Here is a 19,082-nt window from a genome sequence, read left to right on the forward strand (position 1 = left end):
AAGAAATGATTCAATTGTGTTGGGACACGGCAGGAATCATACCAAAGAATAGATTTCTGGGAAAGACCCGCTTTTTGGTGCACAAGAAATTTCAATAAGAGCGGTGAAGCTGGAGATTTTCGAGGAGAAAAAAGCCTGCCTTTGATTGGAGGTCATCCAGGGAGTGCGGAAATGCCGATGTCAAATTGTGTTAATGTGGGGGAGATGGGGAATTATACGATGTATAAGGTAAAATATAGTAAAGACAATGTAAGATTCTGTCGCGCATGAGAGTGTGTCTGACAGGTGGGGAGAGGGACATCAATATATACAGTTTCAGGATATTTTGGTGCGAATTTCTTGTGGTGACGGAATACAACAACAGACAGGCACCCCCCCAGCGCTTAAAGGTTTAGCCAAGATGGTAGATCTATATTTCTTTATGGATTAACTAGGTAAGCGAAGATGGCATATTCCGATTCAAAAGTGAGTGAGCAGTTTATCCAGAACTTGAAACAACTCCATTTCACCTTGACAGCGGCAAACGTTAATATATCGTATATGGAGCGAAATCGGGAAGTGTTGGTTCTGCGGTCTCTTTATGCTCATGGGGGTCGGCGAGGGGAGCAATCTTTTTTTAAAAAAGAATAACTTATTTTGCTTTTAGTACATGGACAATCAGTATTCCCCATTCCATATACACACCACTGCGCATAGTGTTTGGTGAATACTATTTCGGGACGAAATTGTTATTATTTTTAAATATTTTTTTAATCCTGAAGTAAAATATGAAAGGCTCGGAGACTTTTACAATTGATTAATGAATTTTAAGATCATGTCTAGAAAATCTTTGAAACGCTCACCATCTTTTTTTTCTAACCTTTGAGTGACAGTGTAGGAACCATAACAGCATTTTGCTTCTCCTAGGAAGAACAAAGTGAATTAAGGGGAAAGTTTGGAATATGCAAGATTACCACCTTCAAATCTGACCTTGGCTGTTAATAGGACAAAAATATGCAAAATAAAACCCATTTACCATGTTTACGTCGTGGCTAATCGTGAAGAGCAATGACAACTTAATGTGATGTGTAAATTTTGGCGAGTTTTTATACGCTTGTGCATAGAAGTGGATTTTGGTGTACAAAGGTCAGGCCTCTTTTGTATTTATTTCTTTGTGCGAATAGTTGCTTTCTTAGAGTCGTCTTGAGATTATGAACAATGTATTGCAAAAATTTACTAAATTACGCTCACGTTCTCAAACATAAAATACTCACGTAATTTGAGTTGTTTGATGGCGCTGTTACTGCCATATTGTGTAAATCATAACTCTGGGTCCTATTGTAGTTTTGTTGTTTATTAATAGTCAGTTTCGTAGACTATCGCGTATAGTGTACAGTACATTGTCTTGTCATGTCTCTTTTCTACTATTACTTTCATTTCTGTCCGTACTGCTCAATAGTTCCAAGCTAGTTCCATGTTATTCGTCCAACTTCATATCCCCTCGATTAGTTATCATTATTTCAATCACGTACTTAAAAAACATGCTACTCATAGCAGCTGACTCATACTGTGCGGTTACTCCCACACCCCGCATCTCTACGTTAACCCAAACTCTCTACGATTTATCCGAGAAGATCCAAATACCCCTTAACCTGATACTATGGGCCGCATGGATCCAGTACAAAAACGATTGACCAGCGGTTATTCACATACATATCCCTGGTTGTCATTGTCTACGGGACATGTAATGAACCTCAGGGCCTATAATGACCTTCCCTCCAAGATTGTAACTATAGCATCTGTAATATGTCTTACGACCTTCCCTCGATAATATATGCGGGAAGAAACGTGTCTCTCTTGTATTAGGCCTAGTTATGATTTATTTGCTATATGCTAATTACCGTAATTTGTAGCAGTTTGAACTTTATGAAAGAGGTTTTTTGATAGCAATATCAAGGTGTAAACAATACGTATTACATAAAAATGAACGTTTGAAAATTGTTCATGGGCCAATAACAAACACCTGTTCGAACGAATACATGAGCTTAATAGTTAGTATTTGATAAAACGGGACGTTTTCCTGTTCAAGGGATTAAGGGGCGATTCGAAGAATAGCATGTCACGAGCTAATCCGAGGAATTTGTTAGAGGGAAAAGAATATAGGTTAACAGGCGACAACGGGACGGGATCATGAGTGATCAGTTCGGACAAATGGAGGAGTAGTACAGAGATATGACGGATGTGCGGATGTTCTGCTGAGTTTATACGTAGATATTCTTATTCATTATCAGGCTTCACATAGTGTAATCAGTTTCCATGTAATTGTGCTGTATATACTGTTTATCACGATGTGAATTGTCTACCGATACCCCCTGCGAATGAGTTCGCATGTTGATCTTGTATTGCGATAACGTTATCAATCGCGTTATCAGCACTTTTGATCCGTGAAAGGGTATAAAAATTGGTTGAGAGGCAATTTATTTTTTTTTCCCCTTATTTTCCCAAAATTGCGAAATTGATTAATTCGTGAAATTTAACTCTTGCCTAGGTATTTGGTACGAGAATGACGAAATGTATTTGACCAGCCAAAAATAATTGGTTATACAGTTATACGAAATGTACAAAGTATGCAAGTAAAGTTTTATGATAGAGAAGGGTGATGAGGAATGTAATGCGTGTGTATATACATATGCATGAAGAATCATTATAAAATAAACATCAATAAAATTATAAAGGTATTGAAAAAAATATAAACAATTTAATGATAGATCAAAGATTCTCAATCTTGAGTCAACTTTACAAGTATATACATGAAATGGCAAATAGAAGGCAATAACTGAAAGCTTACCGCATACAACTAAACGTCTATCAGATACCGTCTATCGGGTATTTTCTGTTATCAAAATTTTGAACAAATAGAAATAAATATAGAGTTTATAATGGAAATGACCTGATACAGCTACTCGGTGTATCATTTTACACGGGGAAATCGAACCTGTGGAGAGAACACCAAATTTTTTTTATAAACATAGTTCGTTATTCACATATTATAGACATCTTACATGTTATAGGAACATTGATGTAGAATATAATAAATTATTACGTTTTAATGAGCACGGATTCGTTGTACGATTTGTTCCTTATAATGTGTGTTTTACTTGTACCCACTTTTCCTATATTTGTTATACATAATTTTTTTTTCCAGTAAATCTTGGATTTATTTTCTCAGAAATCATGGCGATGATTTGTTTAACCTGTGTTAAATATCGCGAAAATGTATCCAACATTGGACATTGATAAATGCGATCACGATGGCTTGTTACGGTATGTAACTCTAAGATATCATACCAATTTATTTAAGAATGTATGGGCTAAATGTAACTGTTGAGAGATTCCTTGTCTACTTGGTACATATCCTCACATCTGCACATTGATAAAAATGCCGCTTGTGCCGCTGGGTTAAGGTTAGTCTTTTCTGTAGACTCACTGTATAAAAAGAGGGCCTACAATTTAAGATTATCTACCTTACACGGGTTCTGGATAAACAATTGTTCCATTTAAAGATGCTTCATACCCGACAGAACATAATCTATACTCATCATTTGAACAATTATTGGTGGTAAATCGTGTATATATGTGTCAAATTATTTTACTAATACATATATAAAATAAATTTAGGGTTTTTTTACTTTTGGTGCTATGAACACACAATCATTTACTTTTAATTCATATGGAGATAAGGGAATGGATGGTTTGGGTTTTTTTGGGATGCAATTATTTTTTTTTATATATATATATATTTTTATCGTGAAGTAAAAATTAGAAGCTTTTATACTTAACAATAATGGTTATGGTGTAAAGTAAGTAACTTTTGTAACTGTAGAAAAATACGAATTCGTCTGCTGCTGTTTTTGATAGAGGAATAAATTCCGTTTGTCAGCGGTGGAGCATCTTTTAACAAAATGTCTGCTAATTTAGATATTACTATGAAATACATATATCTTTTCTTCAAGGAAGGCAATTATTTTTTACATGATTACATCATAAACATCAAAGCGAACATATAATGTCTATATATATATATGTACTATGAAATATTGCAAAAAATTATTTACCCTATCCTGAAATATGTATTTATATTTATAACTAACATGTAACAATGAGATTGTCTAAATTTACAAACGCTGAAATTATACTTTAAACATGTATTTGTCAATTTAAATAGCCTATCAAGTATATCTAAATTTCTTCAAAAGAAAAGAGACGTTTTTTGTAATAATGTAATCTACAGTGTATTTTCTTACGTAATGCATCCTATCATGAAACATGTATTTATTACAAACACATGAAAACACTTGGCATAGCAGTTTTAATTCGTTCTAGCATACGTTTAATAAAATTATTTTCCGTTATCTCAAACGGACATTTCTACATGAATATACATAAAATACAAAATGGATATAGTATAGGTACTTCAGAAATACTGTTTTGACACAGGCTTTGTTCAATTCACATTTTATGCAATACTATATTTTTTAATCAAATCATCGTTCATTCATCTAAACAACTATTTCCCTCAGCTTTTTATTACATTTAACAGTTACATATTTACCTGAAGAACTGTATCTTGACCTGACCTGTAAAGGTAAAAAGCAAATGGCTATATATTAAACATTTAAATACATTGAATCCTCGATAAACCGGACAAAAATTCTACCTTAAACCGTCCGGATTACGGAGTTTCCGGACTATCGAATTTTCTTTTCTTAGTCAAAATGTTACGTTTTGTAATCCGTTCCCAAACATTTCAATCCGGACTGAGAGTTTTCCGGACAACCAGCGTCCGGATAATCAGGGGTCCACCGTAATTGTACTATTAATTAAGGACGTAGATGACATATATATCGTTGCATTAATCAACATAAACGTCTGGGTTACTAAACCGCTTTAACTTTGGATTTCATTCAGGGAAAATGAGAATAACAACAAGAAAACAATGTTGTATATAATTTTGAAAAAAAGAGAATATTGAAAATGCCCAGGGATGTCAAGCGTCCCGAAGACCCCTGACCAAACACTACCGGAAGTGACGTCGGGGCTCCCGCTTGAGCCCCAATTCCAGACCTAGCCCCAACCTAAACGGACGTGTGAGTTGTTGACCACCCCTGTATTGGAGCTATTTGGAGCCAGACACAGCCCAACGATGGCGTCTACGCTTGCCGTCGAGCCCGCGACGCGGAGTAGGTGAGCCAGTCATTAAGCAGACTGTGATACATTCTGTTTTCACAACAATATACATGCATGTAATTCAGAGGAATAAATAAGAATCACAACAAAAACAACATTGTTATGTATAACTTAGAGATAATATGATAATCATAAGACAACAATAACACAACCCCATACATTTAAAAAAAAACAAATACATGTACCACCAATGTTAATGAATTTTGATATTGTATTTCAATTTTCATATCACACCCTTCATAAATATGATTTACATAACAATAATTCGTTTATGAGTTTATAAATGTATTCGTTTGGTTGATATACTATCAATACATGTATGCACATTACCATTGAACTGCTGGGATAACAATGGTCTGGAAATAGACGGTGAGAGATGGCTCGCCCTGGTCAGGTATTTTCACTAAAGACTTCGAAGATTCCGAACTCTCTTCAATAAGGAGTATCTCAAAGAATCCCTATAAGGATAGAAATACATATCATGAATTGCATACTGTAAACCAACTTTATTTCGCGTGCGATTTACTTTCGCGAATTTTGAGATCCAAGTTAATTCGCGAAATTTTATCTCCGCGAATTAACATTTACATCATTGATTTTGATAGGAAATTAGGGACAATTTTTATATCCGCAAATGTAAATCATCGTGAGCTTGTTTTAAATGGAAATTGCTAGATTCAGTAGCCGAGAAAGAAAGTTGATTTACAGTTAACATTACTCATTAAATGAAGTGGTGCATTTCTAGAGAAATTTGCACTACGATGAGTAATTCTGAGGTCTCATATTATCTTTGTGTACTGTATGTAAAAATATTTTATTACAACAGCGTTCTGTAAACAAACTGTCTTTCGCGTGGGATATCATCCTCGATATTCCAGGGGTTCCGATCACTGACGATCTCTATATGCACCACTGGACTATCTCATAGTGAAATTGAAGGCCGCTCAGCGGAAAACATTTGACAAATCACAGGCTAGCAAAGATTTCCTTTGAAGACTACAGAGAGAGCGACGCCGTACATCAAAGCCACACAGTCAACCACAGTGTACCGTTATACGACTCTTTTGATGTACATCAAATGACTAAATTAGCTGTTCTATTATGTTTGCCTCCAGTTTTACTATGCGATAGTCCAGGGTGTAGAGATCGTAAGTGATCGGAACCCCTGGAGTATCGAGGATGGTTGGATGTATACTTTTGCGAATTTCACGATCCAAGTAAAATTGTATAAAACGAATATTTATATCCGATAATTGATTTAAAAATTGCTTTTGTTTCAATAGGAATTTTCATTAAATGTTTAAATCCGCTAACGTTAATCTTTGCGAACTTGTATTGAAATGGAAATCGCGAAACTTATTAGCTGTGAAAGAAATTGGGTTAGAGTAACTCACATAGACATCTATTGCAACGTACACGAAGAAAAACACTTATAATATTATCAATAATTTGGAATATTCTAGAATGTTCCGATAGCTTATCAAATCAAGCATTATTGATATCACCAAGCTAATATCTATCAAAATATATGAATGTACTCTCCATTGTCTATCGTAAACACTGCATGCATTGCACATACTAGTATAATTAGTATATTTGAGTACTGTAAACCAATTTATTATCGCGGTGACTTAATTTCGCGTTTTTACGTCTAACTACTTTTTTAGTAGTGATTTGATTTCGCGATTAAGCGTAAACATATTCTACTGTACCTATGCCTCGCATTTTTTTGCGGTGATTTTTTTCGCGATTCAGAGTAAAATATATTCTAGTGTATCTATACCTCACGATTTTCGCGATTATTTATTTTTTTTATTTTCACGATTTCCGCTTTTCCGCGAAATACGCAAAATTTTATCCCACACAAAAAATTATTTGGTTTATTGTATCTATACTGTACTTACCGGGGATCCATCCTTGTAGTGGTCGAGGTTCTTCTGAAAGACAACTTCGTATTCTTGTCCGACCCTTAAAAACAAGTTTATTTTCATTAAGAAACTTTTAATGTTTTTATACCCACAAGTTAATATTCGGATAGGAGTGGTCCCTGATGGATGTTGTTTTACAAAATCTCATGGTTAAAATAAATTCCGTAGTGTTCATGCTGGCCATAGTCTTAAAGTGAATAGTCGGACAAAGAAAACCAGTCTAAATGCGTTCATTGGCCTTCCAAAAGTTCTCACCTATTAATACGACGGCCAAGTTCTGCTTACGTTTCCCAGTTCTGACCATTAAAGTAAAGGAAAGTTGAAAGCATTGAAAGTTGAAAGCATTGAAAGTGGTTACATGCGTGTAAATGTAACCACGGACATAGTCAGCCGGGAGGACGTTTTAGGATTCCTACAATTTAAATTAATTTCTTCGTACGCAGACACATTTTGGCGAGAGATTTTATTTTTCTATTTCATAAGAAATTATACTGGATACATTCACACCATTTTTACCGACTTAAGCCATCCTTGCCCGACTGTTCGCTTTAATGTTTCAATGACAGTATTTTATGTCACATGGTAGCTTTGAAGACGTATACGGCGTATAATAATACAAATATCACCATGATCAACATAATTACGTAAATCAATTCCAAAATCAAACTTAAAATTATGTTATTTAATATTTATAATATATTAGGAATCAAAATCATTCTGATAAGGTCAATAATTTATTTAATATATATATTCTGTTTTTAACGGCTGACGAAAAGTTCAAATTGAATGCTGTCATTCATATCCCCAATAAAATTACAGCATAAATACTAGTATCATCATGTGTACCACATGGTATTTATTAAATTTTCAAAAAAGAAACATTTAAGGAGTGAAACAAGTAAAAATAAAAACATACTACATGTGATTCTCCAGCAATCATTGCATCAATTAAAGAAAACCTAAGAAATTTAAAATTGTAAATTATTTACATGCAGGCATGGAACTTGGAACAATACTGTGATTCTCGAAATATTGAGAAATGTTTCTATCATAAATCTTAATTATACGTTTAAAAAAATGTAACGAAAATTAAAAAAAAAAAATTAACCGCTAGAATTTTTTTTTAAGATTAAAGGGACAATTCACTCAGGCTAATTCTTTTACATAACCAACAAGCGAAATATGGCATAAATGTATTGTTCTACATTTCTTATGAAACATATAACATAAAATACTGACAAATTCCACGTCATTGTTTAGTATTTTAATCTATACCGTTGTAATTATAAATCGTTGATCAATACGATTCAGCAGGTAAAATATGTTCGCTGTATCTATACCCGAGCCAACGTCACGCACGTTTAACAAATGATCTGCATAACCACTGAGGAGGTGATAAAATGATTTTTTTAGACGAACCAATTCACCTAATAAGGTAAACACACTATTGTCAGAGCGATTTGAGCAGTTCTAGACAAAAGTAGCATTACTCTACGAGCAAGGGACAGGGTTCGGCATACAAGAAGTTCGACCACAATGTGTAATGGCGGACAGCGAGCGAGTTTGAACACTCCACACGCATTTCACCACCATGGGCTTTTCTGGCATATTACAGTAAAACCAACTGATCTAATTTCCATAAGAACTGGGTTTTTCCCGATATATGTACTAATTTTAATGTTCTTTTAGCCTGAATTGTCCCTTTAAATGGCGAAAATGTTAACCAGAGTAAATAACCAGGTATACGGTATTATTTAATCAGAAACAAAACATCAGATATGTTATTTTCTTAAAATGAAGTTGCACTTGTTCTTAATGGTATCAAAACATTATACTCTACCTGAAGTCTACCGTTCTGTTGTCCTGACGTGGCCTACCCCCACACGGGGGTTTCAGGAGTATACAGTTACCGGCGGCTAACATAACAAAATATAGTAGGTAACATTGAATAATTCCATCTAGTCGAGTCAATCGCACTACCAACCAAATTAAAATATTTTTTTTAAGATGCTCCACCGCCGACAGAGCTTAAACGATACTCATTATTTGAACAATAATTGGTGTTTAATCATGTATATATATATACATTGTATATGTTTAAGTGACACACAATATGATATAAAATACTTTGCTTTGCTTCTGTTGCATGCGCTATTAGAATTTTATTCCATATAGGACATAGTGCCACGAAATATTTTTATCTTGAAGTAACATTAGAACCTGAAATTTTCGATAGTGGTAATTTTGTGGAGAAAGTAACTTGTAACTGAAGAGCAATACTAATTCGTCTGCTCCTGTTTTTATTGAGAAAAATACTATTTGTCAGCGGTCAAGCATTATAGATAGTATTATGATAAAATTCTTATTTAAACATGCAAAACTTAAATTGTTAGATACTTAAGAATTTTTGCAGCTACCAGAACTGTTTAGATAATTTAGAAATGTGTCTTAATCCATTTTAATCAGGTTTGAATATGTATATCAAATACATATGAACATTACCAATACAAATTACCATGCATATTATCATACTCATTATCTCTCCCAGTTTGTCAATCTATGACTAAATTTGATCACAGGAATTATTTGACTAAATGGGATAGATGCACACGACGCATGTTTCATAAGTGTCTCACCACAGGAGTTTGACGTTCTGTCAATAATATTTTAGTATACATATATAAAAATACCCCTTTTTTATATAGTATATTGGGGTATTTTTATATATGTATACTATATATTATTGACAGAACGTCAAACTCCTGTGGTCTCACCGAGTTAACCTCTAACATTGTTGGAATAATAGAGACAACAGGGAAACAAATTGGTTTATTGCAAAATTATTAATATAAAGTTACCTTTCTTGTTGATACCCTGTAGGGAGCCTCTCTGAGCAGGACTCAACAGACAAACGTGTGCGTAACTAACGCCGATAACAGCACTGGCAATGATAACAAAAATAGTCGACGCCATCTTGGATTGTCACATGCCTGACATGTGATGATGAGTGTGGTAAGTCGTCCGTGGTAAGTTGATACACTAATTTCTTACTCGGAGTAGAAAAGTCCGGATGTGTATAATGGTGTCAACATTAAATACATTGTATATTCATGCAATGTGTAATGAATAATAATTAACACATACCGATCAGGCATCGCCGCATATTTGTTTACAACATGTGTGCGTCCGGGTTTCCTGTTTGTTGTCTCGGTGTATTACACGCTTGGCTAGTCAAGTTTACGCTAGCGAGTAAAGCGTTTGCGAGACCCGGATTGACAAAATCCGAGGGTATAAAAGCCCGCGCTCGCAGACGAATGTCAGTCTGAAATCAACACTCAAGCTGAGAAGATCGGAGAATATCAGGTATATGCTATAACAGTATTCCCCTTGATAGAGTGTTTGGCAGCGGCTCGTGACCTGTGATAGGTCAATGACTACGCATACATAGTATAGTCGGTAGTAACAACCACAGCGTGGTTAGCGACTACATAGGTAGTCAGCGACTACAAGGTAGTCGGCGACAACGTAGTTGTCGGGAGTCACAGGACAGTGACTATACTATATAACCACAAGGTGGTTAGCGACTACAAGGTAGTCGGCGACAACGTAGTTGTCGGGAGTCACAGGACAGTGACTATAGGCATATAACCACAAGGTGGTTAGCGACTACATAGGTAGTCAGCGACTACAAGGTAGTCAGCGACAACACTGTTGTCGAGAGTCATCGGCTAGCGATAGTCGGCGACTAGGCCAGTAACCACAGGGTGGTTAACGACTACACGGTAGTCAGTGACACGGTCAGTGACCACGGGGTGGTTGACGACTATAGGATATAGTCGGTGAATATAGATTGTTTGTTGTATACCCAATCTTTAAGACCAGGTGTCGATGGTCAGGCAGACCACTGTATATATATACTTATATATGATATTGTTAATCGCTCGGAATTTATGCAATGTTTTACGCTACCAAATAGTAGTCATATCTGTATATATTTGCTTCTGTAGACTAGTCACTAACCAAGATCATTCACTATAAGTGACGAACCCATTTAGAAACGTCACAGTTTTTGGTGGCAGCGGTGTGGATCTTGGTTATTTGACAACGTTTTTGTAATATAATTGTATCAGTCTACACTTTGAAATTCTTATTGATATTACAGTACTGTAAATTGTTTTTGTAATAAAATCACAAAACGTGGTGTGGTTGTTTGTTGTTCTCAATCATCATGGCGGAAGCCAATATCCGTGATCTTTTGGGTGATGAGTCTGACCATGGCCTTGATTTTGACAATACCGGTCAGCGGAATTTTGATTTCTCTACCCCATTCTCACAACCCTATATACCCAATATACCATATGGCAAAAGTTCAGCTACTGACTCTGGGTTGGGGACTAGGGAGAAGGATACTCGCCCAAAAGTGGTGAAACTGAACCTTGATACGAGTTTGGGGTTACAAAATGAAAGTATCCAAAAGGTTGAGAAAGAGATCAGCGATCTCAGAGAACAGATGTTGCAAATGAAAACTGACAGTTACAATCTGTTGGCAAGAACAAAACCGGCGACATCAGAACAAACCAAAGGGCCCATATCAGGTAGTCACGAGTTTGACCATGTCACGACACGCAAGAAACAATCATACAGAACTACTGGTCATGATGTTGATGAATCAGATGATGAGCATGGCGAAGTCAGCGACACGACCAGGAAACAAAGAAAGAAAACTGTTAATGTGAAAGCATCAACGTACGATGGCACAACTCCATGGGTTGACTTTAGGTCACATTTCGAGGCTTGCTCGAGAATAAATCGCTGGTCCACTAGTGAGAAAGGTCTCCACCTAGCGGTGTCGCTACGAGGCCAAGCTCAGGGCATATTAGGTGACCTCGATATTGCTGAGCAGGAGGATTATGGGGCACTGGTCAAAGCCTTAGAAGAAAGGTTTGCTCCCCCTAACCAGACGGAGTTGTATAGGGTCCAGTTAATGGAGAGACGCCAAAAGGCTAACGAAACTCTACCAGAGTTGGGGCAAGCCATCAGGCGGCTTGTAAACTTAACATACCGTACTGTGTCGAGTGATGTTAAGGAAACATTGGCCAAGCAGCAGTTCATAGAGGCCCTCGCAGACTCAGAGATGCGCATACGCATCAAGCAGGCTAGGCCTAAGAATTTGACTGAGGCTATACAGTTGTCAGTAGAGTTAGAAGCCTACAACCGCTGCGAGAAGAAGTCAACAGAAGGCCAGTCATATCTCCGTAACACTACTGCTGAACCATCTGAACAGTCAGAGATGCTTAAGCTGTTGCAAGATATGCAGAAGAAGTTAGAGTCATTAGAGAAAGATGTTGGAAAGATAAAAACTAAGAGCAAGCCAAACACAAAAACCAATACAGTCAAAAACAGAAGCTGTTTTAATTGTGGTGAGGAGGGACACTTCAAGAGAAACTGTCCTAAACCTAACAAAAAGAAAGATGTCAATAAAGATCAGAAACAGGCTGGTGCCCAGCAAGTAAACACTCGCCGTCGACAGCGACGGAAGAAGCCGAGAGCTGGTATAGGGTCCTCAACTGCAGTGCAAGAGGCAGGCATGTATATAGCTGCCGAACTGCACGGAACAAAAGTAAATCTTTTGGTTGATACGGGGGCGACAGTCACCATTATATCAGAGCGCGTCTTTGATCAAGTTCCGGATTCAGCGAAACCCCGACTGAGTCAAGTTCGCCAAGAGGTATTAACAGCCAGTGGTGAAAAAATAAAGGTCAAAGGCAAGGGCAGTTTTGTTATGAAACTTAACAGCACAAAGAATATTTGTGTTGAAGGCATTGTTGCCAAGATAAATACCGATGGTATTCTAGGACTTGACGCTATGCAGGCCCGAAATGGTTCCCTTGATTTCACAAGAGGTGTTCTCACTCTTGACGGTGTTGAAATACCGACAACCTATAAGGGCAGTATGGGTTGTTACCGACTTTCCTTGGTAGAGAAAGTGACACTCCCCGCCAACACCGAGGTTGTGGTTCAGGGAAAGGTATGCCTACCAGAGGGCGAAACCGTCAGTAATCTGCTTCTAGTTGAGAAGCCCGATACTTTCCTTAAAACGGAAAAGGCATTAGTCGCCAGGGCACTTGTACAGTATGATACCACTGTGCCTGTAAGATTGATGAATCTGTGTAACGAAAGTCAACAGTTTTACCCTGGGACGACGATTGCACAAGTCAGCACTGTCGATAAGGTAATGGGAGATGTCGACAACCCAACGCCTAAGAAGACAGTCGGACTGAGGGCTGACATTCAATCATTATTGGATGAGTCCAAGCCCAATCTTACAGAAGAGCAGTACAATGCTGCATTCGAGTTGCTGATTGCAAACCAGGCACTTTTTGCTGTTACTGACGACGATCTGGGTAGAACGGGTGTAACCCAACATAAGATTAATACAGGGGGCGTCAGACCAATAAAACAGCCAGTCAGAAGAGTTCCGGGTAACCTCGGTCCTGAGGTTGATAGGCAGGTCAAAGACATGCTTGATCGGGGAATTATTCAGAAGTCATCCAGTCCCTGGAGCTCTGGCATTGTCCTAGTGAAAAAGAAGGACGGAAGCTTACGATTTTGTGTGGACTATAGACAGCTGAATGCTGTCAGCATCCCTGATGCGTATCCACTTCCAAGAATCGATGAGGCTCTTGATCAGATGTCAGGTTGCTCATGGTTCTCAACATTGGACCTTAACTCTGGATATTGGCAAGTTGAGTTGGCACCTGAAGATCGGCAGAAAACTGCTTTTGCAACAAGGACAGGGCTATACGAATTTACGGTCATGCCATTTGGTCTAGCATCAGCTCCTGCAACATTCGAGAGACTGATGGAGACAGTGTTAGCAGGTTTACAGTGGCAGACTTGCTTGATATACCTGGACGACGTTATTGTGACCGGAAAGACATTTGAAGAAATGGTCGAGAATCTCAGACAAGTATTCAATCGACTCCAAGAAGCGGGGTTAAAGCTTAAAGCACGCAAATGTTGTCTGTTTGCTAAGGAAGTAATTTTCCTAGGCCACAAGATCTCGGAGGAAGGTATCTCCACTGACCCTGATAAAGTGAAGAAAGTGGCAGAGTGGCCGGTGCCTGTCAACGTTAAGCAGTTGCGATCATTCTTAGGATTCTGTAGTTACTACAGAAAATTTGTCAGGGACTTTTCTGCAATTGCAAAAAGTCTACACAAACTGACAGAGAAGGGGCGGAAATTTGACTGGACACCCCAGTGTCAAACAGCATTTGACACTCTGAAGAAAGAGCTAACTAGCACAAAGACTTTAGCTCATCCCGATTTTAGTAAGGAGTTCATACTCGACACAGATGCGAGTCATGAAGCAATCGGGGCTGCACTATCACAGATAGTAGATGGTGTGGAGAGGCCAATAGCATTTGCAGGTCGTACATTGACCAAGGCGGAGAGGAAGTACTGTGTTACTCGCAAGGAGTTACTGGCAGTTGTTAACTTCACAAAATACTTCAGGCATTACCTGTATGGCAGAAAATTCACTGTCAGAACAGACCATAGTTCACTTAGGTGGTTGCTGAATTTCAAAGACCCAGAGGGGCAAATGGCCAGATGGTTGCAAGTCTTAAGCTCTTATGATATGCACATCGTCCATCGACCAGGCAAGCAACATCAAAATGCAGATGGCTTGAGCAGGATTCCATGTCGCCAGTGTAACTATGACCCGGACTGGGAACAGAAGGCTGACAACATAACATCGTCATGTGCAGCCAACGTAATAAAAAGTCAAGATCCCTGTAAGTCGGAGAACAAAGGGATACAGGAGAAGACCTTGAGCGAAAAACAAAAGGATGATGACGACCTAGGGTTGGTTATCGGCTGGGTCAGGCAGGAGGAAAAGCCTGGTTACAAGTCCATAGGTGGCAGAAACAAAACAGTAAAATCTTTGTGGTCACAGTTCGAAACACTGTCCATGCAAGATAACCTGTTGGTAAGGAAGACAGAGAAAAATATGGTTCAAGTTATCATACCTAGAGATGAGCGTCGCACAGTTCTTAACCATGCCCATGACAACAGAACAGCTGCTCATCTAGGAATAAGGAAGACCCTTGCAAAGATCCGCCAACAGTTTTACTGGCCTGGAATGCAAGATGATGTCAAACGATATGTCACAGGTTGCACACTGTGCGCTAAAAGCAAGAACATGACACAGACGAAGAAAGCACCTATGCAGGTGACAGAGTCTGGCTATCCCATGGAGCGTATAGCCATGGACATTCTGTGCGAGCTACCTGAGACTGATGATGGCAACAGGCACATCTTGGTCATCTCAGACTATTACACTAAGTGGACAGAGAGTTTCCCTATGCGAGATATGAGCGCTGAGACCGTAGCACGCATACTAGTGGAAGAAGTTGTTTGTCGATTCGGAGTCCCAAGCATAATCCATTCAGATCAGGGATCTCAGTTCGAGAGTGCTTTATTTCAGGAAATGTGTCACATATTGCAGATTGAAAAGACCCGTACCACTCCCTACCACCCTCAGTCGGACGGTATGGTCGAGAGATTCAATAAGACATTGGTCACAATGTTAAGGGCCTTTGTGAATGAACGACACACTGACTGGGATAGACACTTACCTTATGTCATGATGGCATATCGGTCAACCGAACATGAGACTACCTCCCATTCACCAAATTTTATGATGCTTGGAAGAGAGACATCTACTCCACTTGATCTACAATACTCCATGCCACGGAACTTGAAAGCCTTGCCACAGAACACGTGGGCCTGGGAACTACAGGAGAAGATGGAAGATGCACATCAGTTGGTCCGAGGAAATGTCAAAGGCCAGATGTTGCGACAGAAAAAGCTACATGACCAGAAACTTTCATGGCAACAGTTTAAAGCTGGTGATGATGTCTTTGTCTTTTTCCCTAATGTCAAGCCAGGGCAAAGCCCGAAGCTTGCTTGCCGCTGGAAAGGTCCATTCCGAGTGATAGCCAAACTCACTGACGTGACTTATCGCGTACGTTGTGGACGCAAGGGAAAGATGCAAGTCATTCATGTGGACCGCATGAAACCAAAGAAAACCCAGCGGTTACGAAATGAAAAGGCTGAAGATTTTGCAAAAGTAAAAGAGCAGCAGACACAGGTGAATGAGAGTTGCTTCGAGAGCAAGCAAGACCTAATTGGAGAGAATGTGAACAGTTCATTTGAGGAGAGTTCCTCTACCCTTATACCTGAATGTGAGACAGAGTTGAAGTGTGAGGATGAATGTCTGAAGGGTACAAAGACAGTACCACGACAAGGTCGTAGGCATAGGAAAGCACCTGCCAAACACTCTGATTATATTCTGTTCTAAAATGTTATACAATTTCCAGAATAATATGAATAAATTATTGCCAAAAGTAATATGTGATATTACTGATATATATTCCCTCTAATCAAAGTGTTCTGTACTTTCAGGATGGTAAACACTAAAACAACTCCAATGAAGGCCTGCCCAATGTGTAAATTCCGGACAGCTGGAACTGATGAGCTTAAGGAGCACCTGGTGCTTTGTGGTTTGAAAAATGCGGAAAAGAATCCCTTCTCCTGCAGCCACTGCAATTTTACAACGTCAAAGCAAATATACCTAACCCGCCATGAGAAAAGGCACCAGAAATCAGAAGACAAGAATAGTCAGCCTGAAGTAGGACAAGTGTCCAGCCAGCCTGACGGGAAAGGCGACGTAGCCTTAAGCATCAGCAGCAGTAATAATAGTGACTCGGATAGCGATTATGATGTCTCATCACCAGAAGACTGGCAAACACAGGATCCGGGGCCATTACTGTCAGAGGAATCAGAAATGGAATCTAGTGATCATGTGTTCCAACCTGAGGAAGGAGCATCTACCTCGGCAGAAGGAACATGCAATGATCAGGAACCTAATGATGATTCGTTGCTTGGAAGAGTCATTCGGAAGTCCACTAAACCTACGTTGCCTTTTAACCAGAAAAGAGCGGCCATGGAGCAAAACGTTGCAACGAGCAAGAAGTTACGCGCAACAGATCTACGCAATGTTATCCCCAAACCTGTAACTCTTGAACAACCTATCAAACGACACACTCAAACAGTGACCCGTCGTTTTGTCAGTGTAGGTGTCCAGACGGACACGGCTTTAAACACCACTAAGAGAACTGTCACTACAACTTATCGCTATCATGAGGCTGATAAACGTGTAAAGCAAACTACCGTAGATGAGACATTCTTCTACTTCAAGGCATTTGGTGATAGCCGTGAATAGACTCATATAGGGGAGAAAAACATTCATTTTACTTTATATTAAAAGTTATTGATGGTTCATTACTTGTGTGTTTTCTATGATTCTTGTAATTCAGTTTTGATGATTAAGAAGCGTGGAAGCTTCAACCTCGAAGGCGTGGGTAATGTAATGAATAATAATTAACACATACCGATCAGGCATCGCCGCATATTTGTTTACAACATGTGTGCGTCCGGGTTTCCTGTTTGTTGTCTCGGTGTATTACACGCTTGGCTAGTCAAGTTTACGCTAGCGAGTAAAGCGTTTGCGAGACCCGGATTGACAAAATCCGAGGGTATAAAAGCCCGCGCTCGCAGACGAATGTCAGTCTGAAATCAACACTCAAGCTGAGAAGATCGGAGAATATCAGGTATATGCTATAACAGTATTCCCCTTGATAGAGTGTTTGGCAGCGGCTCGTGACCTGTGATAGGTCAATGACTACGCATACATAGTATAGTCGGTAGTAACAACCACAGCGTGGTTAGCGACTACATAGGTAGTCAGCGACTACAAGGTAGTCGGCGACAACGTAGTTGTCGGGAGTCACAGGACAGTGACTATACTATATAACCACAAGGTGGTTAGCGACTACAAGGTAGTCGGCGACAACGTAGTTGTCGGGAGTCACAGGACAGTGACTATAGGCATATAACCACAAGGTGGTTAGCGACTACATAGGTAGTCAGCGACTACAAGGTAGTCAGCGACAACACTGTTGTCGAGAGTCATCGGCTAGCGATAGTCGGCGACTAGGCCAGTAACCACAGGGTGGTTAACGACTACACGGTAGTCAGTGACACGGTCAGTGACCACGGGGTGGTTGACGACTATAGGATATAGTCGGTGAATATAGATTGTTTGTTGTATACCCAATCTTTAAGACCAGGTGTCGATGGTCAGGCAGACCACTGTATATATACTTATATATGATATTGTTAATCGCTCGGAATTTATGCAATGTTTTACGCTACCAAATAGTAGTCATATCTGTATATATTTGCTTCTGTAGACTAGTCACTAACCAAGATCATTCACTATAAGTGACGAACCCATTTAGAAACGTCACAATAGCAATAAGTATATGCTTTACAACTAATGTGTAAAACTAAATATACAACTTTGCCCTGCTTTAATCAAACTGAATAGCATGATTAGCAGTGTTGATATAAGCAAACATCACATTTTAGGAGATGATTTGAGCAAACGTACAACATTTGTCACAAAATACAAGTGCATAATGGGCATGTAACATATGTGCAATGGGCTTATGTGCAAAGTGAAATAATTATGGGTTCTTATTTAATTGAGGAACGTTTCTATAATAAAAAAAATGAAAATAAACAAAATCGGTCTCTTTCTGCATTTAGGTAAGTTTCAGATATCTTTTTTCTATACTTTCTATCCTCCAAGGTAACTGTAATCTGGTGCCCCCTGTGAGCCTCTAGTTGAGTCAATTGTTTGCTATGACATGCAGTATATTGCATAATGCATTAGTGTTGCCTTTTTAGAAAATTTGATTTCGGTCAATGGTGTAACGTGAAAAGAATACATTACATGTTTGTGTATTTCAAAGTATGCTTTAAAGTTTCCCGACTATATTTTTGAATTATTGACAATTA

General features: G+C 38.7%; 2 protein-coding genes across 2 annotated transcripts; one reads left to right on the plus strand and one right to left on the minus strand.

The window, feature by feature from the left end:
- Positions 1-4,550: 4,550 nt before the first annotated feature.
- On the minus strand, positions 4,551-10,174 carry LOC138308924 (uncharacterized). Its single transcript, XM_069249979.1, has 5 exons — positions 10,013-10,174; positions 8,995-9,070; positions 7,131-7,194; positions 5,557-5,684; positions 4,551-4,616 (listed from the first exon to the last, which is right to left on the minus strand). Exons 1-5 carry the CDS (start codon positions 10,125-10,127, stop codon positions 4,580-4,582), a joined length of 420 nt encoding a protein of 139 aa, XP_069106080.1. The 5' UTR covers positions 10,128-10,174; the 3' UTR covers positions 4,551-4,579.
- A 102-nt stretch (positions 10,175-10,276) lies between these two features.
- On the plus strand, positions 10,277-17,504 carry LOC138308499 (uncharacterized). The gene is made up of 2 exons (XM_069249507.1): positions 10,277-10,517; positions 16,623-17,504. The coding sequence occupies exon 2, from the start codon at positions 16,624-16,626 to the stop codon at positions 17,440-17,442; it is 819 nt and encodes a 272-aa protein (XP_069105608.1). The 5' UTR covers positions 10,277-10,517; position 16,623; the 3' UTR covers positions 17,443-17,504.
- Positions 17,505-19,082: the final 1,578 nt, after the last annotated feature.

The sequence above is a fragment of the Argopecten irradians genome, chromosome 15, assembly GCF_041381155.1.
Source record: "Argopecten irradians isolate NY chromosome 15, Ai_NY, whole genome shotgun sequence".
NCBI lineage: Eukaryota > Metazoa > Mollusca > Bivalvia > Pectinida > Pectinidae > Argopecten > Argopecten irradians.

Excerpts from the sequence above, each read along its gene's own strand:
- LOC138308499 (XM_069249507.1), top strand. The coding sequence starts at position 16,624 with ATGGTAAACACTAAAACAACTCCAATGAAGGCCTGCCCAATGTGTAAA.
- LOC138308924 (XM_069249979.1), bottom strand. The coding sequence starts at position 10,127 with ATGGCGTCGACTATTTTTGTTATCATTGCCAGTGCTGTTATCGGCGTT. Across the intron at positions 7,195-8,994 it reads AACAGAACGGTAGACTTCAG|GGTCGGACAAGAATACGAAG; the intron begins GTAGAGTATAAT and ends CTTGTTTTTAAG. Across the intron at positions 5,685-7,130 it reads ACTACAAGGATGGATCCCCG|GGATTCTTTGAGATACTCCT; the intron begins GTAAGTACAGTA and ends CTATCCTTATAG.